Source organism: Delphinus delphis, chromosome 6, assembly GCF_949987515.2.
Source record: "Delphinus delphis chromosome 6, mDelDel1.2, whole genome shotgun sequence".
NCBI classification, from domain to species: Eukaryota; Metazoa; Chordata; class Mammalia; order Artiodactyla; family Delphinidae; genus Delphinus; species Delphinus delphis.
This window is the reverse complement of record NC_082688.1, coordinates 43,738,151-43,759,287: the sequence shown is the minus strand read 5'-3', so window position 1 is coordinate 43,759,287 and position 21,137 is coordinate 43,738,151. Positions and strand designations below refer to the sequence as shown.

The window sequence follows — 21,137 nt, the reverse complement described above, 5'->3', positions numbered from 1 at the left end:
CTCTTAAAAGCTTCTAGCCTAGCGGACAAAATAAGCTGCTTGTAAAATATCAATTCAATAAGCAGAATTGCCTTTTAATAAATGGTGGCCATTTTATGAGAAAATAAATTTGGAAGGTATATTCAATCATTGAGTAAATCTGCTTAGAGCAGTAGGCCAGCTCAAAGTTCATTTGTTTACACAGTGAATTCCTTTTTGATACCCTTACCTCAGCAAGTGGTTTGGAGGAGGCATGTACTCAGTTCTTTCTTTTTATAAATAGCAAAGCTACTTGGAACTCCAAAAGGGGAAATGAATTGATACCAGGGAAATATTGCAGAAAGAGCATGGCTCAGACTCGGACAAACCTGACTCACAACCCAACTCTGTCACTCACCTAGTTGAGTGAATTTATGCAAAATTGTTCATCTCTCTGAGCCTTGGTTTCTCATTCACAAAAGCAGCTGTTGTCTGGCTTAAACATTACCTATTACAGATACATACAGTATTTGTAATACGGTAGGTGTCGGTGAATGGGAGCTCGTGTGATTGCTACATCACTACTCTACTCAGGTGTGTTGGCCAAGACTTCACTTTGCATACATTTTTTTAGCAGCCTGACTATGGTCAGGGCCCAAACTGCAGGGAAAAACTAAAAGGATCAACTCTTAATTCCTTGCTCTTCGGACAGCATGCAGGCTGAGGGAAACTAACCATTTGCGAGTGTGTTGGATCCACATTTTACGATCCATCTTTTTGCAGGAGTGCCAGCCTACGGGGGTGCCAGAGTAGCATTTCATAGCATCTGCACAAACCACACAGAAGAATACTAGCACCTGAGAATGAAAAAGCAATGGGATCAGGAAGGATAAGTCTCGTCAATCAGAAAAGCCTGTGGGGGAGGAAAAGCGGAAATCACTAAGAGGACGAGATAGAGAAGCAGTAGCCCCAGACACCTCCAGGCTGTGGAAACAGAACTCTGCTTTGAGCTGCGTGACCTTCACTCTGCCTTTGTAACTTCTAATGGAAAGGAAAAACAGTGTTCCATCTGCCAGATGTCTCCATTTTCACAAGCTTTATCCACTTACTCATTTATCTCCACTAGCACAGGAGGTCTCCCAAGACTCAGTTTAACAAACTGGCTCCCCAAGACGGCTGGTGCTCTTTGGACCCATCCCCAAAGGCAGAGAATCCTGAGGTTTTTAGTTAAAATCAAGTATTGCCCTTCTAGGGAATAAACTCATCGTGTAGACGTGTGTGTGTGTGTGTGTGTGTGTGTGTGGCAAAATGTATTCTGTGTAACATAAAATTTACTATTTTAACCATTATTAGTGTCCAGTTTTACAGCATTAATTACATTCACATTGTAGTGCAACCCTTATCACTATCCATCACCAGAACTTTTTCATCTTCCCCCGCTGAAACTCCGCACCCATTAAGCAATAACTCCCCACTTCTCCGCTTCCCCCAGCTCCTGGCAACCTCCATTTTACATTCTGTCCCTTTGCAGTTGACTACTCTAGGTATGGCGTCTAAATGGAATCATGCAATATTTGTCATTCTGTGACTGGGTTATTTCACTTAGCACATGTCTTCAAGTTTCATCATTGTTGTGGCATGTGTCAGAATTTCCTTCCTTTTTAAGGCTAAATAATTGTGTAGACTTTTAAGTGAAGATATTGCAGGCTCAGTTGATGGCCTCATATTCTGAACTTTGCTATAAAACTTCACACTGCATGAGGCCTTAAAAACTGAATTATCTCATTAGTATATAACGGGTTGAAAGTGTTACTGTGCATTTATTGTAGCTGGTGGAAACTAATAAATATATGGCTTTCTTTTCATGAAAACTGTCTGCACACAGTGGTATCTTAAGTTGGAAACTAGTTGTTGGCATCCTTGCAAAGAGACGGTATTATTTGATTAGCACTTCTGGTTGTGGAAACATTCAGGAAAGTCACATTCTATGAGACCTGGCATCTGAGTGATAAGAGATCTACAAATAATTCAGTAACACAAGGTTGCTCATTGAAATAACCAGATCAAAGATCAAATGGCTGATTTCTCATCCAATGTCCCTCTTATTTTCTCTTACTAATCACCCTTGCTAAAAAGCTGTTTTAAACTCACATCATAATCTACTTATGTGTTTATTAGTTTACTGGGCTTATATATTTATTTGCTTAAATATTACTGACTCTAATCAGTAAAAGAAATATTACAAGGTACCAAAGAAAGCAAAGCATTTTAGCCGGAGACATGAAGCTCTTCTAGCCATGTAAGCCTAAAAAATATTGCTATGTGAGTCTCAACCATGTTTGGTAGCTGCGGAGGATGTAATCAATGTTTACCTATTCTGGGTGATTTCATAAAGTTTATTTGTAACTTAGACTTGTTAACACAAACACATTCTGCAATGTCATCAAGAAGTGGAACAGGCGGGCTAAGGCACTTACTTGTGCTTGTAAACTTTTAAATTTACAAGTATTAATTTTTAAGATGTGTCTTCTACTGCTGAGACATCATTCCTCCCCATGAGACCCTACTGCCTCAGTGTCCTTTGAACTATTATGAGATGAGAAAGAAACTAAAAGGGGGATGAAAAAATTTTGATGACAGGAGAAAGATAATTTGGACATGATAATAATGGATGAAGACACCAGAAGGGAGAGCTTGGAGGCTGAGGTGGAGAACAAAAATATTGACCCCGGAGTCTGTGCTAAAGTGATTTTTCCTAAGAATTTTGTATATCACGCCTGTCATAAACATTCAGCTTCATTGTGCAATGAAAACAGATGACAAGAATTTACTGCTCCAACAACCAAAAAAACAGCAACTTGACTACGTCCTTGGAATCTGGTTTCTTTGCTTTCAAATGTGCAGTGGAACTCTTGTGCCTGCAAGGGCTGGGGGCAGTTGTTTATGTAACTCATTGGACGTCTACATAAATATGAAAAACGGGACAGGTTTCTCTATTCTCATCTGTTCTAAAGCCAGAGTTGGCTCTCAAGTTAAGAGGCATGCAGACTGGAGAGAGATGCACAGTTTAGCTGTCTTATGCTGATTCTCTTACATAAGCTTCTAGGTTATGAGATTTTCTCCATTTTGTTTCCAAATGGTAGGAGGAAAAGACATGTTTTAAGAGTCACTTATCAGGGAAGAAAAATGCTTCCAAAGGTTTTAGGTTGGGGAGAACTTTTATAGATCCGAGGATGGTGGGAGATGTGAAGAAAGGACTAAAGACAGACTGGTGGAGAAATATCCTGAGGAAAGATTAAGAGCATTAGATGGAGAGAATGGCCAAGAAAAAAGACTAACTTCCTCAGAGACAGACGACTGGTGAACATTCAAGAAGATAGGAATTTTGACATTGAAAAAAAGGATGCTGGGGAAACGGTATCTTATCAGAAAATTAGGTAGTGAGGTCATATTCTGAGAAAGAATGGGGAAAGAATGGTGGGACTGAGTCTTGGGAAGGTTGGACCAGCCCAAATGAGGAATGCAAGAGGGAACTAAAAGGATGAATGAAGGGATGACCAAGCAGCCTAGGGCACCGCCTGGGTAAGCTAGACTCATAATGGGGCATAAGAAGGTTGTGTCTGGAGTGGGTACTTGAAATCTCAGAGATGGGGCAATTCCAAGTGATGATTATATCTAAGGTGGCACTTTGTCAGCACCAACAGAAGCCATAATAGTTGAGCAGATCAAGGAAGTGCAAGGCCAAGCTGTCAGTGCCACCTACTGGCTTACGGAAGCCAATGAGGAGCAAATCAGATACAGAGGAGAGTTTAAAATGTTCACAGTAGTAACTGAATAACCCTTGCTTGACCTAGCCATGCATCATCTGTAATTACAAAGGAGACTTTGGGTGTAGGTGTGGGATAACTTGCAGAGCCAGCTAAATAGCAGTTGATTTAGCAGACCAAGGTATATTTAGTCTAAAATCCTACCCTAGCATTGACTCTAATATATCATGAAGATTAAGGTGGACAGCTATCAGGAGTTGGGAGACCCAAACCACTGTCTCAGTTCCTATAGGCATGGACGCCAAGGCAAAGGAATGGTCTTTGCCTCTAGGTCTAGCAGAGTTCAGCATATGCCCTTGTTCTTTGTTTCAGACTTTAACCTAGACTGTCCAAGAGGTCAAAGACATGTGGCCAGCATTTGCATTATATCTCTTAAAAATCGTTCTACTCAAAAATCTTTGAGAAGCCAAGAACAGGGACTATTTAATTTCTATATCTCTAAATCTCACCTAGTACCTGGCACATAGATGTTCAGAAAATATCATGGAATGAATGAGTGAATGAATGAGTGAGTGAGCTGTGCTATGATCCTACATTTCTCTAGAATACACTTTCTTTGGGTTTAGGAGCCTCTGTAACCCTCCCCCATTCCTGTTCCACGCAGCACACATCTTGTGAAAGACACATAGCTGTCATCTAACTCTGTGAACACAAATTGTTTTCATCAGCCGTGTAGGCATGATCTACTTCTTCCTAGTTGGTCCACCCTGGATCCTCTGCTCTTTATCTGGCTGATGCCTGGACTGATGACTGCTCCGTTGGTTGTGCCTTGCACAACAAAAGTGGAAGAGACTTCAGCAAGGGCAACAATTAAGAGGGGAATGGGGGAGTCTGAAAAAATAAAAAAAGAAGGCTGCAGAACTATAATGCCTGTGTTGAGTGAGACAGTCGCATCTTGATGTCACCACTCCTACTAGACAGAAGCCCCAGGTTTTTTCTGCCTCAGGACTGCTGATTACCAAGAGTACACCTAGTCCATTCTAACACCTTTGCGTGATTAGTAGAAGGCGCCCCTTACAGAGGCAGAGGCTGTCCAGCTTGGTGGGATGAACATGGGGGGGGGGATTTCCACCTCCACTTGACCACCTGAGAAGGCACCTTGCACAGTGAACAACCTGCACATTTACATTCCTTGCCCCCTCCTGTTCCTCACTCTTTAGGGGCTAGGACTTCTGGGAGTCACTCCTGGGCTGAGAACCACAGTCCCATTCTGAAGGTTATGTATCAGATTTCTGGTCCACACTGTACCTTGGCAACTATTAGAAGGCACAGAAGAACAGAGTCCAAGATGTGCTGCGTGTTGCCACTTAGATGCTTGCATTGCTCTGAGTATGTACTTTTCCCCATTAGTTAATGAAATCAATAGAATAACTCTCTGTGAAAGCCTTTTTCTGCCATTAAGGGCAAATGCTGGTTGCCTCTTCATTTTCACTTTTGTGGTTTAGTGCTAGCAAGTGGAAGACTTATGTAGGTAAGGTTTACCTTACCCAACTCTGCTAGTGCAGTAAAGCTATGGAAAAAGGCAGAGGGGTAGACTTCCCTACACTCCTCACCAGTCAGGTCCAAGCTTCCAGGGCTTTTTGCAAGGCAACTACAATAAATCAGGCAGTGAACCTTGGAGTCTGCGTAACACCCCTCGATCAAACCGAGGGTGCGTCTTGCTCCCACACTCTTCTGGCTGGATCTCAGATGAACAATGTGCAGACAGGCTTAGGGGCTGTGAAAGTTGGGGCTGATGTGGGAGGCAAGTGAAGGTTGTGACTCTACTGAAATCTGAACCTATATTTTCTGGGCACGATCAGTTTCCAAATCACACAAAGTGGCTCTTTGAATCAGACTGAAGACACTTTTTGACTTTTTTTTTTTAAGACAATGTCAGAAGAGGATGAGTGTAGTGTCAATGGAGGGTTGAATTCGATGAATAGACACCCATCATGAGGTTATCACCTGCAATGAGGTTGGCTTCTCTCCACCACCTTTGCCATGGGAGAAATTTTTTAAATGTCCACAAGTTCATGAGGCTCAACTTGCTTCATGGAAAGTTCATGTGGAAAGGCCTCATCTTGGTCTTTCCTTGGGAGAGATAAACTTTCTAAGTCAATGAAGAATTCTCTGGCTATCTCTTTATCGTTACTCTTTCAGGGTGAGATGCAGCTCACATCTGTCCAATGTCAGCCAAGATTCAATTCCCATTTTTGACTAGTAACCACAATCCCCCCCAGAGCGGTGGGACAAGATCTGGGTGGGTCCTGCCCGTGGTTTGACTTCAACCAAGATTATAACTGGGCTCGTCATGGGCCAGGAGCCCTCAGGTTTTAACAGGAACATCAGTAGGAGCTCAGTAAAGTGGTCTTATGGGGCGCCCGGCCCCCCACCCCAGCCTCTCCCTACTTATAAAATCTGTAACACATGTTGACTAGATCCAAAATTATGTCATGCCTCATGACTTTTTGAGGTTCCAACTTCCAGGGCCCTTGGGAGAAGAGCAGACTGGCTACTGAAGCCATTCAAGGTCTCTTCTCTCTGCGTTGTCTCCATCGCTTTTGGGCAGCCACAGAGGGAGCTGGCTGCTCTCAGACTGACAGCCCAGACAGCACTGCCATGCAGAAATGTGATAAACAACTAGATTTTGTTCCCCAGGAGAATACGTCGACAAGCACGGCCTCTGCCAGATCTGTGAATCCTCGTGTGCCAAGTGCCGGGGGCCAACCCAGGAAGACTGCACTGGCTGCCCCAGCACAAGGTGAGCGACCTTTCTTGTATCTCCTGGGGTTGGGAGTTCATGAGATGCAGGAGGGAGAGAGGAGGTGCTTACCACCTAGAAGCACCCCTTGGGCCTATAAGAAAAAGAATCAAACTCCTTCCCCTGACAGAGAAACCTGCTGTGGTCTGGCCCAAAGTCAGAGGTCTGTAGTGTCCTCCCCCTATGATGCCCCGTAACCACTGTGAGAATCGGTTCCCTGGACACTGCAGGGGCTTTCTCATCAGTGAAGGTGGTGGTGGCTTTGATGCCTAGAATCTCATCCCTTTCTGCACACCCATCCCTCAACCATCATCTCCATCTGCTAATAAAATATCTACCCCTATTTCTAGAGTTAGTTCAAGGGTGAACTGTTCTATGAAAGCTTTTTTTTACCTCTTTCCAATAGAATTAACCTCACCCTCTTTATGTTCCCCTGTGCTCTGTACAAACTTCCATAAGTGCACCTGTGACATTTTCAGACATTGATTTACAATTCTACTTGTTAGACTGTAAGCCCCTTGAAATACTCATCTTTGTACTCCATTACCTATCACAGTGCTAAGAAAACAGTAGGCACTCAATCAGTGTTTGATAACTGAATGAATGAGGAAATAGTAAGTATCCGAATGGGATGAGCATCTTTGCTAATACATTGAGAATTTATAATGAAGAGAGTTGGGAGCCCGTTGCATTTTTAATCAACACTCCTCTAATTCTAGCACTTAATATTTGTTGGCCTTATCTTCTCTGATAAATGCATAGGAAGCAAGGTTTCTCCCAAGACCAGTATAATGAGGCTGCTCCAGTGGCAGGCGAGTCTCTAGGATGGACGTTCCCTCTGCCTTGAACAACAGTCATTTCACCTAATTCTTTATCAGGACTGTAACACCCTGAGTAGGAACTGTAGTGTATTTGTCTCCTTATTCCCCTACAGTGATCAACACATAGTCGTAGTTCAATAAATGTATGTGTTATTGAACTTGATGAAGTGTGTAATTAATATCATGAGCTTGGTTCTCCAAATAGCTCCCTCAGAAAGAGAAAGAGAGAGAGTGAGAGGAGGGAAGGAGGAAAGGAAGGAAACACAAAAGAACAGTCTTATTAAGAATTCTTAATGCTGTGATAACATTTTCTAAGTGTCTCTTTAAGATACCTATGCCTCTTGAGTTTGCTTTAAGCCAGCTTCAAGGCATGCTATTAGATACAGACAACATTTTGAAAATAGGTCCTTTTGCTCCTCTAACTCCTCACATCAACAATCAAATGCCATTGCATGTTTGGACATCTTTGAACCAAGGGAATTTTTTAGCACTTGTTTAATAGGGCAGCTACCATCGTCCAGTGTACATTGTGGAAGTTATGATTGTCCCAGGCTCACCAGAAGTGAGAAAAAAATTCAGCTACCATCAGTGGCCATTTTTTTAAGAATTGAAGCTCATTGGTACAAGAAGATCAGAGGTACACCTCCTGCGCCACTTGAATAGGATTTAGCAACCTATTCTTTAGCTTTTGAAGATAGAAAAGCATGTGTATAGATCTCAAACCAGGTGTCCTCCTGGAAATCCTATTGCTCAGGAACAATTTTCTTCTCATCCCCCTGAGCGCTCCATTTCTTTCCCCATTTCTCTTCCTTGATGTCAGTTACTTGCAAATACATCCAAGAAAGGGCACCGCATCACGGCAATGAACTAGCTGACTTTTCTTATCTGCATTTTCCAGAAAGGGGTTAGAAGATGAGGAGAAAGAAATTATTTTGAAAGATGGTGTCGTTGACTTATTTGTCCTCAAAGGGCAGCCACGTATTTTCCTTAAGGTTTTTCCAAAGTATTTCCTTGAGTGGAATCGGGTCTACTCAAGACGGTCTTGAGTACCTGCTTTATGTCCAGCTCAGAGTCAGGTGCAAATCCATGGATTTTTATAGGTGGTTCAGGAGGTCAAAGTCAAGGGCTGGGGAAGCACTCAGGGACCAGAACACTGGGGGAGATTTAACACCCTAGGCCTGAAGCAAACCCTACAGCCATAGAAGAAGGGATGCCTGATAGAAACTGGAGCTGGAGGGAACATAGCCACTCCAGAATCATGGGAGGAGGAAGCCAGGTTGTGGCTCCAGTGGAATAAATACCCCAGTCTCTCTCTCCCCCCACCCTCAGATCTCCTACTGGTGTTTCCCTGTCTGAAACACCTGGATGCCAATGGGGAACACCATTTACAAGTGAGGGAAGTGAGCTTGGGGACACGGTCTCTAGTGGGCACTTCCAAGGCATAGCAGGTCAGAGAATGGCAGAAAATGGATCTGGGGTGGGGGTAAGGGGTAAGGTGAGGCAAACAGAGTAAACTATTGGTCACTCTGAGTTTCTTCCTATTCTTAAGCTTTTGGGGTATCTCCAGTCCTGGCACAATTAAGGTCATCCCTAAAGGAGTTTTTATCTGGGAAAGGAATGTTAACCTTTAACTTAGAGGTTTTCTTCAAAACAATATGAGAGGGAAGTAAATCACTGGGGACGTAGATGAAATAAGATTGGCCATGTGTTGACAATTATTGAAGCTGAGTGATGAGTACATAGGGGGGGTTCTGTTATGTCTTATTTATTTTATATATGTTTAAAATTTCCATAATAAAATTTGAAAAAATAATTCAACTCTGAAGTTGTTTTAAAGGAAGTTGAAACTTGAAAAGCTCTCTCTTCATCTTCTAGCTTTCCCTCTACATTTCTATAAACCTTTGGGTTTATCAGCTCCTTCAAGATGATTAAAAAGTTGGGGGAAGCAAGTATCGTCTTTGCCACCGCTATTTAACACATCTAGCTCTGTAATGCCGTGGTCCTCACTGCATGAGCTAATTTCCCAACCCAGTCCTGAAGGAACTGCGGAGTCTATGAACTAATTAAAAGCATGTAAACGTTTTCTGACCCACCCTCAAATGTTTTATTTGATCTGTTTCAAGAATTCAGGAAAAAAAAATCCTTTGCGGGATTTCATTCTGTTACAAAGTTAACGTGCCAGGAAATTACAGTAAATGCCCTTGTGATGGCTTTAGTTAGACCAAACCAACGATCAGCGCAGAGGACCAGCTAACTCTGACTTGCAACTCTTCTGTTCCAGTTCACATCTCTCTCTCTCTCGCTCTCTCTCTCTCTCTCACACACACACACACACACACACACACACACACACACCCTGGGGCTTCTGGAAAATTTAATTCCAATGTTGAGAACTTCACCTCTGCCCAGCTCTTCAGCACTTGGTTTTGCCACCGTCTTCCTTTCCATGAGCCTGTTGGACCTGGAATGGTTCACAGCTTATGAAAAGGCCAAGAGCGTACGTGACTTGGGAAGAGAAGGGCTTCCCCTGCAGAGATGAGCTTGCCTGAGTGTCCTAGAAATCCACAGACTAGATGATTGGTGGTCCCAGAGATGGCTTGAGTTCGCTTTAAAGAAAATTTTCATCAGCCCCATGGGGCCCAGAACAACATATCTCTGCTCCCCCACTAGGGGAGATTTGTTGTTGGTGGTAGAAATCTGTGTCACTTGAAATAGGACTTTTCTTCAAGTTCCTTAGCAATTGTTCTTGAGCGGGATGGGGAGGTTGCAAGAGATGATGTAATTCAGTGCCTTCACTCAAGCACGACTGTTGTCCTTATCATTCGATCTTTATAAAGAATCACGTTCTTACAAAAACTGGGTATGTCACCTGTGCTTTCTTCAGGGTAGAGAGAGAGGGAGGTGGTTTGAAGCACAATCATTTGCTTGGTACTTTCTTAAAATAAGCTCTCAAGTAAGAAAGACAGCCCCTTCCCTACATAAACACAGCAGCGCTACACCATCTGCTTCACCTCCGTACCCACCCAAGTTCGCGAAGGGTTTTAAATGGTTCCAACCATTGACAGTATTAGATCACCCCTCTCAAGAGAAATAATTGCCCCAAACCCATCTGTCATCTCTTCCTATAAAGAACAAGATGTACTTTCCATCTCTTTTTCAACTTAATTTAGCAAGAAAATGAACCTTCACAAATAAACATGCCCCATTCTCGTTTTCAGTGGAGAACAGAGTAGTTCACTTGTTTAAAATCCTCAGAAAGCTCTTACATAGTTTTTTCTTAAAGGGAGGTTTTTGTTTTGTTTCCGTTTTTTTAACTAGCTACAACCAAATTATTCCTTGACAAATCTTCTAGCTAAAAAACCAGAGCAAGGGTGGGACCAGGATATTCCCAGCTGGCATTAGTGCCATCAGCTAAAAGTCTGGAGCACAGTCTTCTCTTTACGGGTCATGGTGCAGGAGATCTGTTTTGACTTGGACAACCAGCTGTGTGTGCATGTCTGGTTAGGGCTGGGATTCCACACTCTGCAGCAGGCCAAAAGGATTGTTGACTCCAGTGACGCTGGGTATGGTGACCAGAGCCTGAGGGGCTGAGGATCCAAGAACGAGGTGTCCTTCTTGTATGCTTGGCCTTAATCCCATTCTGTTTCCAAACAGATGCAAATGACACAGACTTTCAGGGACAGATGGGAGACTGCAACTGCAGCAACACATATTCAAGATGCCTTGTCCCCACCCCAATTTCCTCCAAACCTGGTATTGAAATGCCAATCCTCCATTTAGGGCTGATTCTAGCTATAGAAACAGAGGGATTTAGACAAGTTAAATACCACCCCAGGAATGAGTTGCTCAAGACCTACACCTGGCCTTCTGTGTGACATTCAGACTGGGGAGAGAGAGAGAGAAAAAGCCTAGCTTTGTTTGCAGGCCCTCAGTGGATGCCACCATCACACCCTTGGAGGCATCACACCCTCACGACTGACACAGTAACTACTGCTCTAAGGGAGCTCTCTGAGATGCCAGTTTGGCATCGCCTGTATTACTTAGGTAGGAATCATTTAGCAAATTCCATAGTAACCCAGACTACCACTGAGAAGCTCTCCAAGTATGCTCTCTAGACCAGCACCATGAACATCATCTAGGAACTTGTGAAAAATACAGAATCTCGGCTCTCTCTCCACAGAAACTCTGAGGGTGGAGCTCCCCATCTCACTTCATCCATTCACATGACCCATCTGACTCTTGCACTTAGACATTGTGGATTTTCTGCTGAGGAAAATTCTTGGACACAATTTACTTCATCACGTTTGCTCTTGGGATTACCTCCAAGGGAAAGAAGAAGCAAAACTTTGAAAACATTAACCATCACATTATGGTACATATATATATATATATATATATATATATATATATATATATAGTATGTGTATAAAACCAAAGATTTTAGAAGCCCACATGCTAACTTATCTGCAGTGCCCTTGTAGGTGATGGCAAACATGGTCAGAAAATAGAGACTGTGGTACCCTATACATCAGGAAATACTTGCAAAAATGACAGAGTTCAACTATGTATAGAATAGATACCTAATAAGAACCTACTGAATAGCACAGGGAACTCTATTCAATACTCTGTAATCACCTGTACGGGAAAAGAATTTTAAAAAGAGTGGATATGTGTGTATGTATAACTGACTCACTTTGCTGTACAGCAGAAACTAATACAACATTGTAAATCAACTATACGCCAATAAAAAATTAATTTTAAAAAAGGAATCAGAATTCATGGATTACTTGCCATATGTGTAGGTCAAGTTTATAAGTAGCACCTAAACTACAGGATGGTGCTTCTTTGGGAGCCCTTGGACTTGACATTCCCATTGCAAAGTGTGCGCATGCTGATAACTAAAGAAAGAATATTTACTCCAAGGCCTCTGGATTCAAAAACCCATCTGGTGTCTTCAAAGTTCAAAGACCTCCATCTGAGTGTTGGCCGGGTTTGGCTGGAGCCTACAGTGTGGGTTTAATCCCCGGGGTACTGGTTAATTTGTTTGAAACCAGAATCAAGATTACATCCCCAACCAGTTCCTGGCATGCCTGCTGTTGGGTCCAAATCTCTGGCCAAGGATGAGTACATGACCAATATTCCCCATGTTCTAAGATGATCAGTCCCAGGCATCACCCTTGTTTCTCGAACAATGAAACCAAGAATGTGCAGCGAAACACAAACACCACATGTTCTATACTTAACACCATTCCATAAAGTCACTCTTACAAACTCTAAAAGTCTGGTTTCTTCTAGGATTTTTGATGATGGTCGCTGCGTTTTGAACTGTCCCTCGGGCAAATTTGAATTTAAGAACCAATGCCATCCATGCCACTCCACCTGCCAAGAATGCCAAGGAGATGAGCCCTCCAACTGCACCTCCTGTGGAGTAGGTGAGGGAGTCTGGTTGCTTGCTTCTTCTTCCTGCTGCAAACCTGCTCACCCACTGGACATTATTTGGTTTGACTAAAAAGCTTCATCTCTGGGGACAAGGGGGTGAGATTAGACAGCTGTCTGTTCATTAAAGAGTATGTACAACCTTGAAGTTTCTGCTTGTTGTCAGGACACAAGTTCAAATTGTTGGAGACACAGACCCGCTGCCCCTGAGGAGATGAGAGAGAAACTAAGAGATGTCTTTCCAGAGAAGAGGAAAGAAAGGGCATGCAAACACGATGACAGACATGAGCTAGACAAAACTAAGACTCATTGAGGTGAAAGTGAAAAGCTAGGAAATTAAGGCAGACATATTTGGTCTTTAAGAGAAATAGCGTAATAGAGGTTGGGTCAGGGTCTCCTCAGCCCTGAGCTATGCCATTTAGAAGTTGTCAGAGCCCTGTGGGAACAGAGTAATCTTTTCCAAACACAAATATGACCTTTTCCGTCCCAGCCTTGGCAATGCTAAAGTTTCTACTGTCATTAAATTATACTCCATGATCTCTCAAGTCCTCTGTAGTTTGACCCTTGACTCCTCTCCAGTCTCCCTACATATGTTGCCCCCCACTTTGACTTCATGGGGGACTAATTCATATCTTATTTGACCTACAGAACACTTTAAAATTTGAGCCAAATTGGAAACTTTCAAATAAAAACCTGGGTTTTTGGTTTCTCTTGAAAACTTGGAAGATCTGGCAACACTGCTCCATATGGCCCCCAAATGGTTGACTGGAGACCATCGGGGCTGCTCTCCAATTCATCGCAGTCCCCACCCCTCCCAGCTGTCTCACTAATCTTGAGGCTCTCAGTTACCACCATCATGACATTTACACGGTTTTTCTAATAGGAGAGAATTATTTAGCTTCGTTCTTGCTTGTAATAAAACCAAGAAAAATGAAGAATAAATGAAGAGCATCGTGCATTTGCAGAAAAATGAGAGATAACACATTTCTTTGTAAAAATTAAAATGTTTTCTTTGTGTTTCGTATATAAACAAAGTATATCTGTCAAATTTTACCTGTAGCCTGCTTATTCTGTTCCCTTTCTCATCTGTAAGATGGTGATCATGGCTGCCTTCTTCTAGGATTATTATGAAAATGAAATGAGATAAAATAATAAAGCACTTAGAATGGGGTGGGGTGCATAGGAAGTACTCAATAAATATTAGCAATTCTTATTATTATCACTACTATTACTACTGTTACTGTTTGTACCTGCTTGCTCCTGCGAGCATTTCAGTCTCTCTAGCTGTTCAGACTTCCCTTGAGATGTTCCGCAGCCACTGTCTACCTGATCTCCTTCTATTCATCCTTTAGGCCTCCATTTCAATGTCATTTCCTCAGTGAAGGCTGCCCTAACCTTCTTGTCTAGGCTAAGCCCCCTTCATGTGAGCACCCTTGGAGCCCAGCACTTCCCACTCACAGGCCTCCTCACCCTTGCTATCTACCTTGTCCATCAGACTCTGTGCCCTGTAAGAGCAGTCAATGGTTTCTACCTGTTTTCTGCCGTATTTCAAGCACGGCACAGAATCTGGCATATAGAAGGCACACAGTAAATAGATGGATGAATGTATGGTTCAGTAGAAACAATATCGATCAGAAAACCTGGATTCTAGTCTCGGCTTTGTCACTAATAAACTAGAAGACACTAACCCAATCACTTCACCTCTTTAAGTCTCTCCATGTTTGTAAAAAGGAGGAGAATGGACAAGATGGCATCTAAATTCCCTTTCACATTTAAAACACACTAAATCTTCATATATATACACAGCTAAGGAGTAGCTTAAATGCTAAACAAGTATCTAAAACGTTCTAAGCAACCTATGGTTACTTGGACCAGTCCACACATAAAATGCCCTGACATTTCTTCTGTGTTTTCTATTTCAAAGTCTGCGTTTAACCTGTTCTCTTAACAAAATGTATTGTGGTGCCAAGGGGGAGAGGAGGTAGGGGAGGGAAGGACTGGGAGTTTGGGATTAGCAGACGCAAATTATTATATGGGACGGATGAACAACAGTGTCCTACTACGTAGCCCAGGGAACCATATTCAATATCCTGTGATGAACCATAATGGAAAAGAATATGAAATACACATATATATATGTATAGCTGAGCTACTTCTCTGTATAGCAGAAAAAAAGCACAGCTATTTTTTTTACATTTGTTAATATTACCACTGATCTCATCAGAAAAGTCTGAGGATTGGGGAGCTGTCAAGCTCACAAGCACATGCGATAAACACAACATTTAAATCAACTATACATCAATAATTTTTAAAAATGTATTGTGCCCCTCCCACGTATAAGTTACCCTACATAGGTACCAGGGAAAATGCAGTAAATCATAGCATGATACTCACTTTCAAGGAGTTTTACGATCTAACAGAGGGGTGTGTCCTCATGTATTATAAAACAGGAAGATATTAGATAGAGACCGAATGAATGGTAGCAACCCTACTACAGGTCACTACTTTCAGCGGTAGCGAGAACAGGAGGCTTCCTGAAGAGGGAAATGTTGAGCGGGTTCTGATTAGCAGGGTTTTATTAGTGCAGCTAATCCATGAGGCAGTGCTGCAGAAGACAGATGATGGAACGGATGCAGTTCTATATCAATAAGCTTTATTCAAAGGCTGAAATTCCTCTGGCTAGGGAGTCCCACCTCCACACATAAGCCTGTCCCATCTCTTTGTAGAAATTTCACCCCTTGCTTAATCGTAACTTTGTTAATGTTGGGTCTGAATCCTTTTGGAAAGGCAGATCTGCAGCTCTATTAGTGAAAATCCACTCTAAACTCTCTTCCAGGTTTATCCTCTACCAAACTGAGCCCGAAGCTAACTTCTACCAATCATACAACAGCTTCAGTAAGCAAAGTGTTGGAGTAAACTTCATAAAGTTTATTTTCAGAGTCCCTCAGCCTTTCTTTCATCCTTTCCAGCAATCCTGTTCCCTTCCTGCCTTTCAACCCTCAACCTTCCTCTCCTCCGGCAGATATCCAATGCCTTCACGTTGGTCCACCTTCTCTTCTAACAAAATCGGTCGCCCAGAAGTACTCTGGAAGCAGTTAATTACTCCTCAGTATAAATGAAAGCCAATCTGAACCTCTTTTGGAGTTCCTTGATTTTTAACTCTTGTCTCCTATTACCTCATGAACGGCTTTGTCCCATAACAAAAATATCAGCACTTCTACTACAAGAACCGGCCTCTCCCCCCCATCATTACATGAACTTAAGTTCTGAGACTCTGGGCAAGTAGCCAAAAATTTACGCATGATATTCGAGTCACTGAGGTGCCCAAATAGTCATCCAAAGCTAAGTGAGCTGCCATGCTATCAAGCTAGTAGAAAGATCAAATCTCGGCATAATCCTGAACCAATCACGTGGGGAAAGCTGGCCATTGTTAAGGCACCTAAGTGACTTCCTTTTGCACGGTCCGTGTATTTTAAACAACAAGACCCTTTACATCTCTGTCCTTTAAACCCAAATTATAATACCCAGAGGGGTCCAAATAGCAAAGCCATATCTGAACAATAAAAATGGAATTGGAGGGACTTCCCCGGTGGTGCAGTGGGTAAGACTCCACACTCCCAATGCAGGGGGCCTGGGTTTGAGCCCTGCCCAGGGAACTAGATCCCACATGCATCTGCAACTAAGAGTTCGCATGCCACAACTAAGGAGGCACCGTGCCGCAACTAAGGAGCCGGCAAGCTGCAACTAAGATCTGGTGCAACCAAATAAATAAATAAATAATAAAATGGAACTGGAGAACATTTCCTCTAATATCTGAACCCATCATCATTCATTTTTAAGATAGTTGATCCAGGGACTTCCCTGGTGGCGCAGGGGTTAAGAATCCGCCTGCCAATGCGGGGGATACTGGTTCGATCACAGGTCTGGGAAGATCCCACATGCCATGGAGCAACTAAGCCCATGTGCCACAACTACTGAGCCTGTGCTCTAGAGCCCGTGAGCCACAACTACTGAAGCCTGCATGCCACAACTACTGAAGCCCGCACATCTAGAGCCCATGCTCTGCAACAAGAGAAGCCACCACAATGAGAAGCCTGCGCACCACAACGAAGAGTAGCCCCCACTCGTCGCAACTAGAGAAAGCCTGCACGCAGCAGCGAAGACCCAACGCAGCCAAAAATAAATAATTTTTTCTTTTTTTTTTTTGCGGTATGCGGGCCTCTCACTGTTGTGGCCTCTCCCGTTGCAGAGCACAGGCTCCAGACGCTCAGGCTCAGCGACCATGGCTCACGGGCCCAGCCACTCCGCGGCATGTGGGATCCTCCTGGACCGGGTCATGAACCTGTGTCCCCTGCACCGGCAGGCGGACTCTCAACCACTGCGCCACCAGGGAAGTCCAAAAATAAATAAATTTAAATAAATAAATTTTTTAAAAAAGATTGTTGATCCAGTTAGATATGTTGGAAAAATAGGAATATTGACAAATACGAATTCACTCACTCATTCATTCAGTCGTTCAACAAATATATATTTAGAACTCACCATATGCCAAGCTTCCCTTAAGCTTCTGGATCTTGATTTGACATCATGTGAAGGTGTAGGGAATGTATAGCAACAGCTGGATGGAGGAGAGCTTTTCACTGCTCTCCCTAACATATTCCTACCTACATGTGAGAAGGTTGGCACTTTGTAAAACAGAATCTTTTCTCAATGAGTCATGGTAGAAATGAGAAGAACAAAACTTGGAAAGTTGACCTTTTTGTGGTCTCCTGAGATTCGAGGTCCCACCAGATTGGGGTTTTGTGCTCCACAACCTTGATCTATAGCTGTAGAATCACCAAACGCACATTACATCCTCCCAAACGCTCTCCTTCCCTTAGAGGATAATGTTCTTCCAGGTCTGACTTGGAGACTGCAAACACTTTTTTCTACCACCTCTTTGGACACTTTCTTTATTTTCTTTGTCCCATGGGAACCAGCAGACTTCTGGCATGAAATCACCATCAGAAAAAAGGGAGCTTCAGAGTCCATAATCCAAGGGTGTGATTTTTAAATTGTATTTGAAATAGGGCTTTAATCACATAAGAACATTAGGTTAAAACCTTTGAAAGTGCCTAGTTTACAGGTAAAAAACTGTCGAATGTGAGCAATTTCATGTGGTTCAATCTAATATTCAATATTATACTGACTTTCAGATTTTGCACTTGTAACATGGGGTTAGTGCTATCTTTACAAATTCAGCAGCCTTGAAATTTAAAAAAAAGATTTATTTATTACTTTTTATTTTATTTATTTTTGGCTGCATTGGGTCTAAGTTGTGGCACACAGGCTCTTCGTTGTGGTGCACGGACTTCTCTCTAGTTGTGGCCTGCAGGTTTTCTCTTCTTTAGTTGTGGCATGAGGGCTCCAGGGTGTGTGGGCTCTGTAGTTGTGGCGCATGGGTTTCAGGGTGGATGGGCTCTGTAGTTTGCAGCATGCAGGCTCTCTAGTTGAGGCATGCAAGCTCAGTAGTTGTGGCACGTGGGCTTAGTTGCCCCGCGGCATGTGGGATCTTAGTTCCCTGACCAGGGATCGAACCCATGTCCCCTGCATTGGAAGGCAGACTCTTTACCACTGGACTACCAGGGAAGTCCCAACAGCCTTGCATCTTGAAGGTCAATGGTTCTGGGTCTTCGTGTGGTAGATCACATTATGAGTGAATTCTAGACCCAGTTATTTTAGGTAATGCAGATATTTTCAGAGCCAGGGGCATGTGGGAGACCTGATTCAGAGAAGATGGATGCCCTGGGCACACTTAGCACAAGCAAAAACTCCAGGGGGTGGGAGGTAGGAGGCCTCTAGGTGCATCTGCATTAATCTTATGTGTTTAAGTGTATGATTAGAACCGATTAGAATCCTTTTGCATTGATTATGATAGCTTGGAATTGATTAGAATTTTCCATTCCCTCCAGGGGCAACATTGGGTCTTCTGCAGGAGCAGATTCCCACAGTCTCATACTGGGAGTACTGCTGATTCTTTCCTTGTAGAGTCCAATGTTGACAGCCGCTCAGAACTTCCAGGAATTCATATAAAGGAGTCAAAGAGGCATGTTTGGTTGAGTGCTTCAATAGACTGTCAATACAGGATTGGTAGCTGTGCAAAAAGTCAGTCCCTATACAGTTAACACAAGTGTGTGATTTTGATAACAGAATTCAAAATCATTCTAAAAGATTGCACTATCGTAGAAATGCATCTATCATCAAGCATTTGTTTATTCTCATGGGATCTCTATAGTCCCCAACTCTGTGAGCTCCTACAGACACCAAAAGGAGCCCAAGGAAGTCTTTTCAACTACAAGTTCAAAGATACTGCATTTTCTATTCAACCATTTTTATCTTTCTGGTCTATTGGGAGCAAAAGCAGTTGGTCGTATCTTTTTAATAAAATGACTTCAGTTATATTACCTTCATGGTTAATTTTGTACATTTTCCTTCTTTTAATTTTGCTCATTTCTATCTGTTTAGATAAGCACGGCCGAGAGCGGTTCCTGTACTGGGGAGAGTGCCGGGAGAACTGCCCCACAGGCCACTACCCTGACGAGGGCCACACCTGCCGGCCTTGCCCGGACAACTGTGAGCTTTGCCACAGCTCACACGCCTGCACACGATGTGGGCGTGGCTACTTCCTGGTGCCCTCCAACCGCACCTGCCGGAAGTTAGAGTGTGGACAAGGTAAGGCTGCTTCATCACTTATATACCCAACTATGTTCCCAGAAACTGAACTTACTTCTTTAATAAATAAAACCTACCAACTTGATTTCAAAACTAGTTGCATGGCATACAGTCCAACTTTGTGCTGTTTGTACCCAATCAAACTAATCTTATCTATTAAATTAATAGAAGGAGATAAAATGTGGGTGACACATATATCCTCAATCATGGTTGTGGGTTTCATAATTGCTCTATGATTTGCTTGAAAATAAGCTACACGCCAACATATTTTTATAGCAAATAATGGGTCTCCATTCAGTGAAAATGAAATTGTGCTTTTTACTCCTCTTATTGTATAGGTGAAGTCCAAGACCCAGACTACGAAGAATGCATGCCTTGTGAAGAAGGGTGTCTGGGATGCAGTTTAGGTACGTCATCTCCCTTTTTCCTTAGAGTTGAAATAACTGTGTCCTTCTTCACACATCCGCATCCTGTCATTCCTTCAACAGGGACTCTTGTCATTGTTGTCATCATCACCGTCACCATCAGTATCCATTAAGTAGGCTCACTTCCACGTAAACAGGGTCACAGTGAGAGATGCTCCCTTTTGAGGCAATGGATAGGTCACTAGTCTTCGCGAAACTCAAGTTTAGGAAAGGACAGGTATCTTTTCCTCTGGTTGTTAGCTAGTTGGCAGGTGATACCTACAGCAACCACAGTTCAGGGTGCCTGGAACTCGGCCTCTGCTTAGCCTCTCAAGGTGACAATCTTGAAATGAGTGATGGTGGGAGAGAAATAAACTCAAGCAAAGAAATACATAATTACTCTAACTCACTCCATGTATGAAACACAAAAGCTTTTCAGAAGTTTGGGAATTTTCCTTTGCAAAAATGGTTCTACCGCTTGGAGCCCAAGACAATCTTTTGAGAGGAAAGCAACATGGAGTCAGTAGAGTTTAAAATCCCCATCATACAATGAAAAGCACTTGCCAGTCTTCCATATAATTCTCTAGTTCAAATTATTGCCTTCTCCTTTCTCCCCACGCACGCCTGGTTCTCCTGCGGAACAGGGTGTATCACACAGCACCATTGGATTGGATGCAAAATGAAAAATCGGGAGGCCACCAAACTCCAAGAGTGTATCTTAATGTAAATTTAGGCAAGATATTGACATAATTGGCACTTGGTCTTACGGATCTTTGAAAGGAAACCCAACCTAAATTAAAGATGGATGGGATAATCTCTCTTCATAGAGTTTCCATGAAACCCTGTGACTGGCTGACTCATGCTTCTAAAACTTCAATGTGCACACACATCACTAGGGGGATTTGTTAAAATGCAGATTCTGATTCAGGGGTCTAGAGTGGGGCCTAAGAATTTGCATTTCTAACAAGTTGCCAGTGAAGCCCATGCTTCATAAAGCACTCATGAAGTTGCAGGGGGTTAGACTGTGCCAGGATTAAGTAGACTTTTCATTGGCCTTACCTAATAGATTCCCTTAATTCTTAACTATTATACATGAGTTATAATTTATCTGACGACCATCACCGTCTGTCTGCCTTCAATGGAAAGACGTATTATCTATAATATATGTAACTACAAAACAGAGTTTTGAGGAACTGGAATACCATTCCCCCATTACCTTCCACTATACAATGGAGCA

General features: G+C 42.8%; 1 protein-coding gene across 2 annotated transcripts in view; it reads left to right on the top strand.

Annotated features, from left to right (window-relative positions):
• LOC132427286 (proprotein convertase subtilisin/kexin type 5) overlaps positions 1-21,137 on the top strand; it is a 405,656-nt gene that overhangs the window by 343,741 nt on the left and 40,778 nt on the right. The window contains exons 21-24 of one of the 2 annotated variants that reach the window (XM_060014607.1): positions 6,426-6,528; positions 12,645-12,781; positions 19,290-19,496; positions 19,835-19,903. In XM_060014607.1, the coding sequence (XP_059870590.1) occupies positions 6,426-6,528; positions 12,645-12,781; positions 19,290-19,496; positions 19,835-19,903 (516 nt within the window). Of the gene's footprint in view, positions 1-6,425; positions 6,529-12,644; positions 12,782-19,289; positions 19,497-19,834; positions 19,904-21,137 lie in introns of those variants that run through there. The other variant, XM_060014609.1, reaches the window with a different exon arrangement.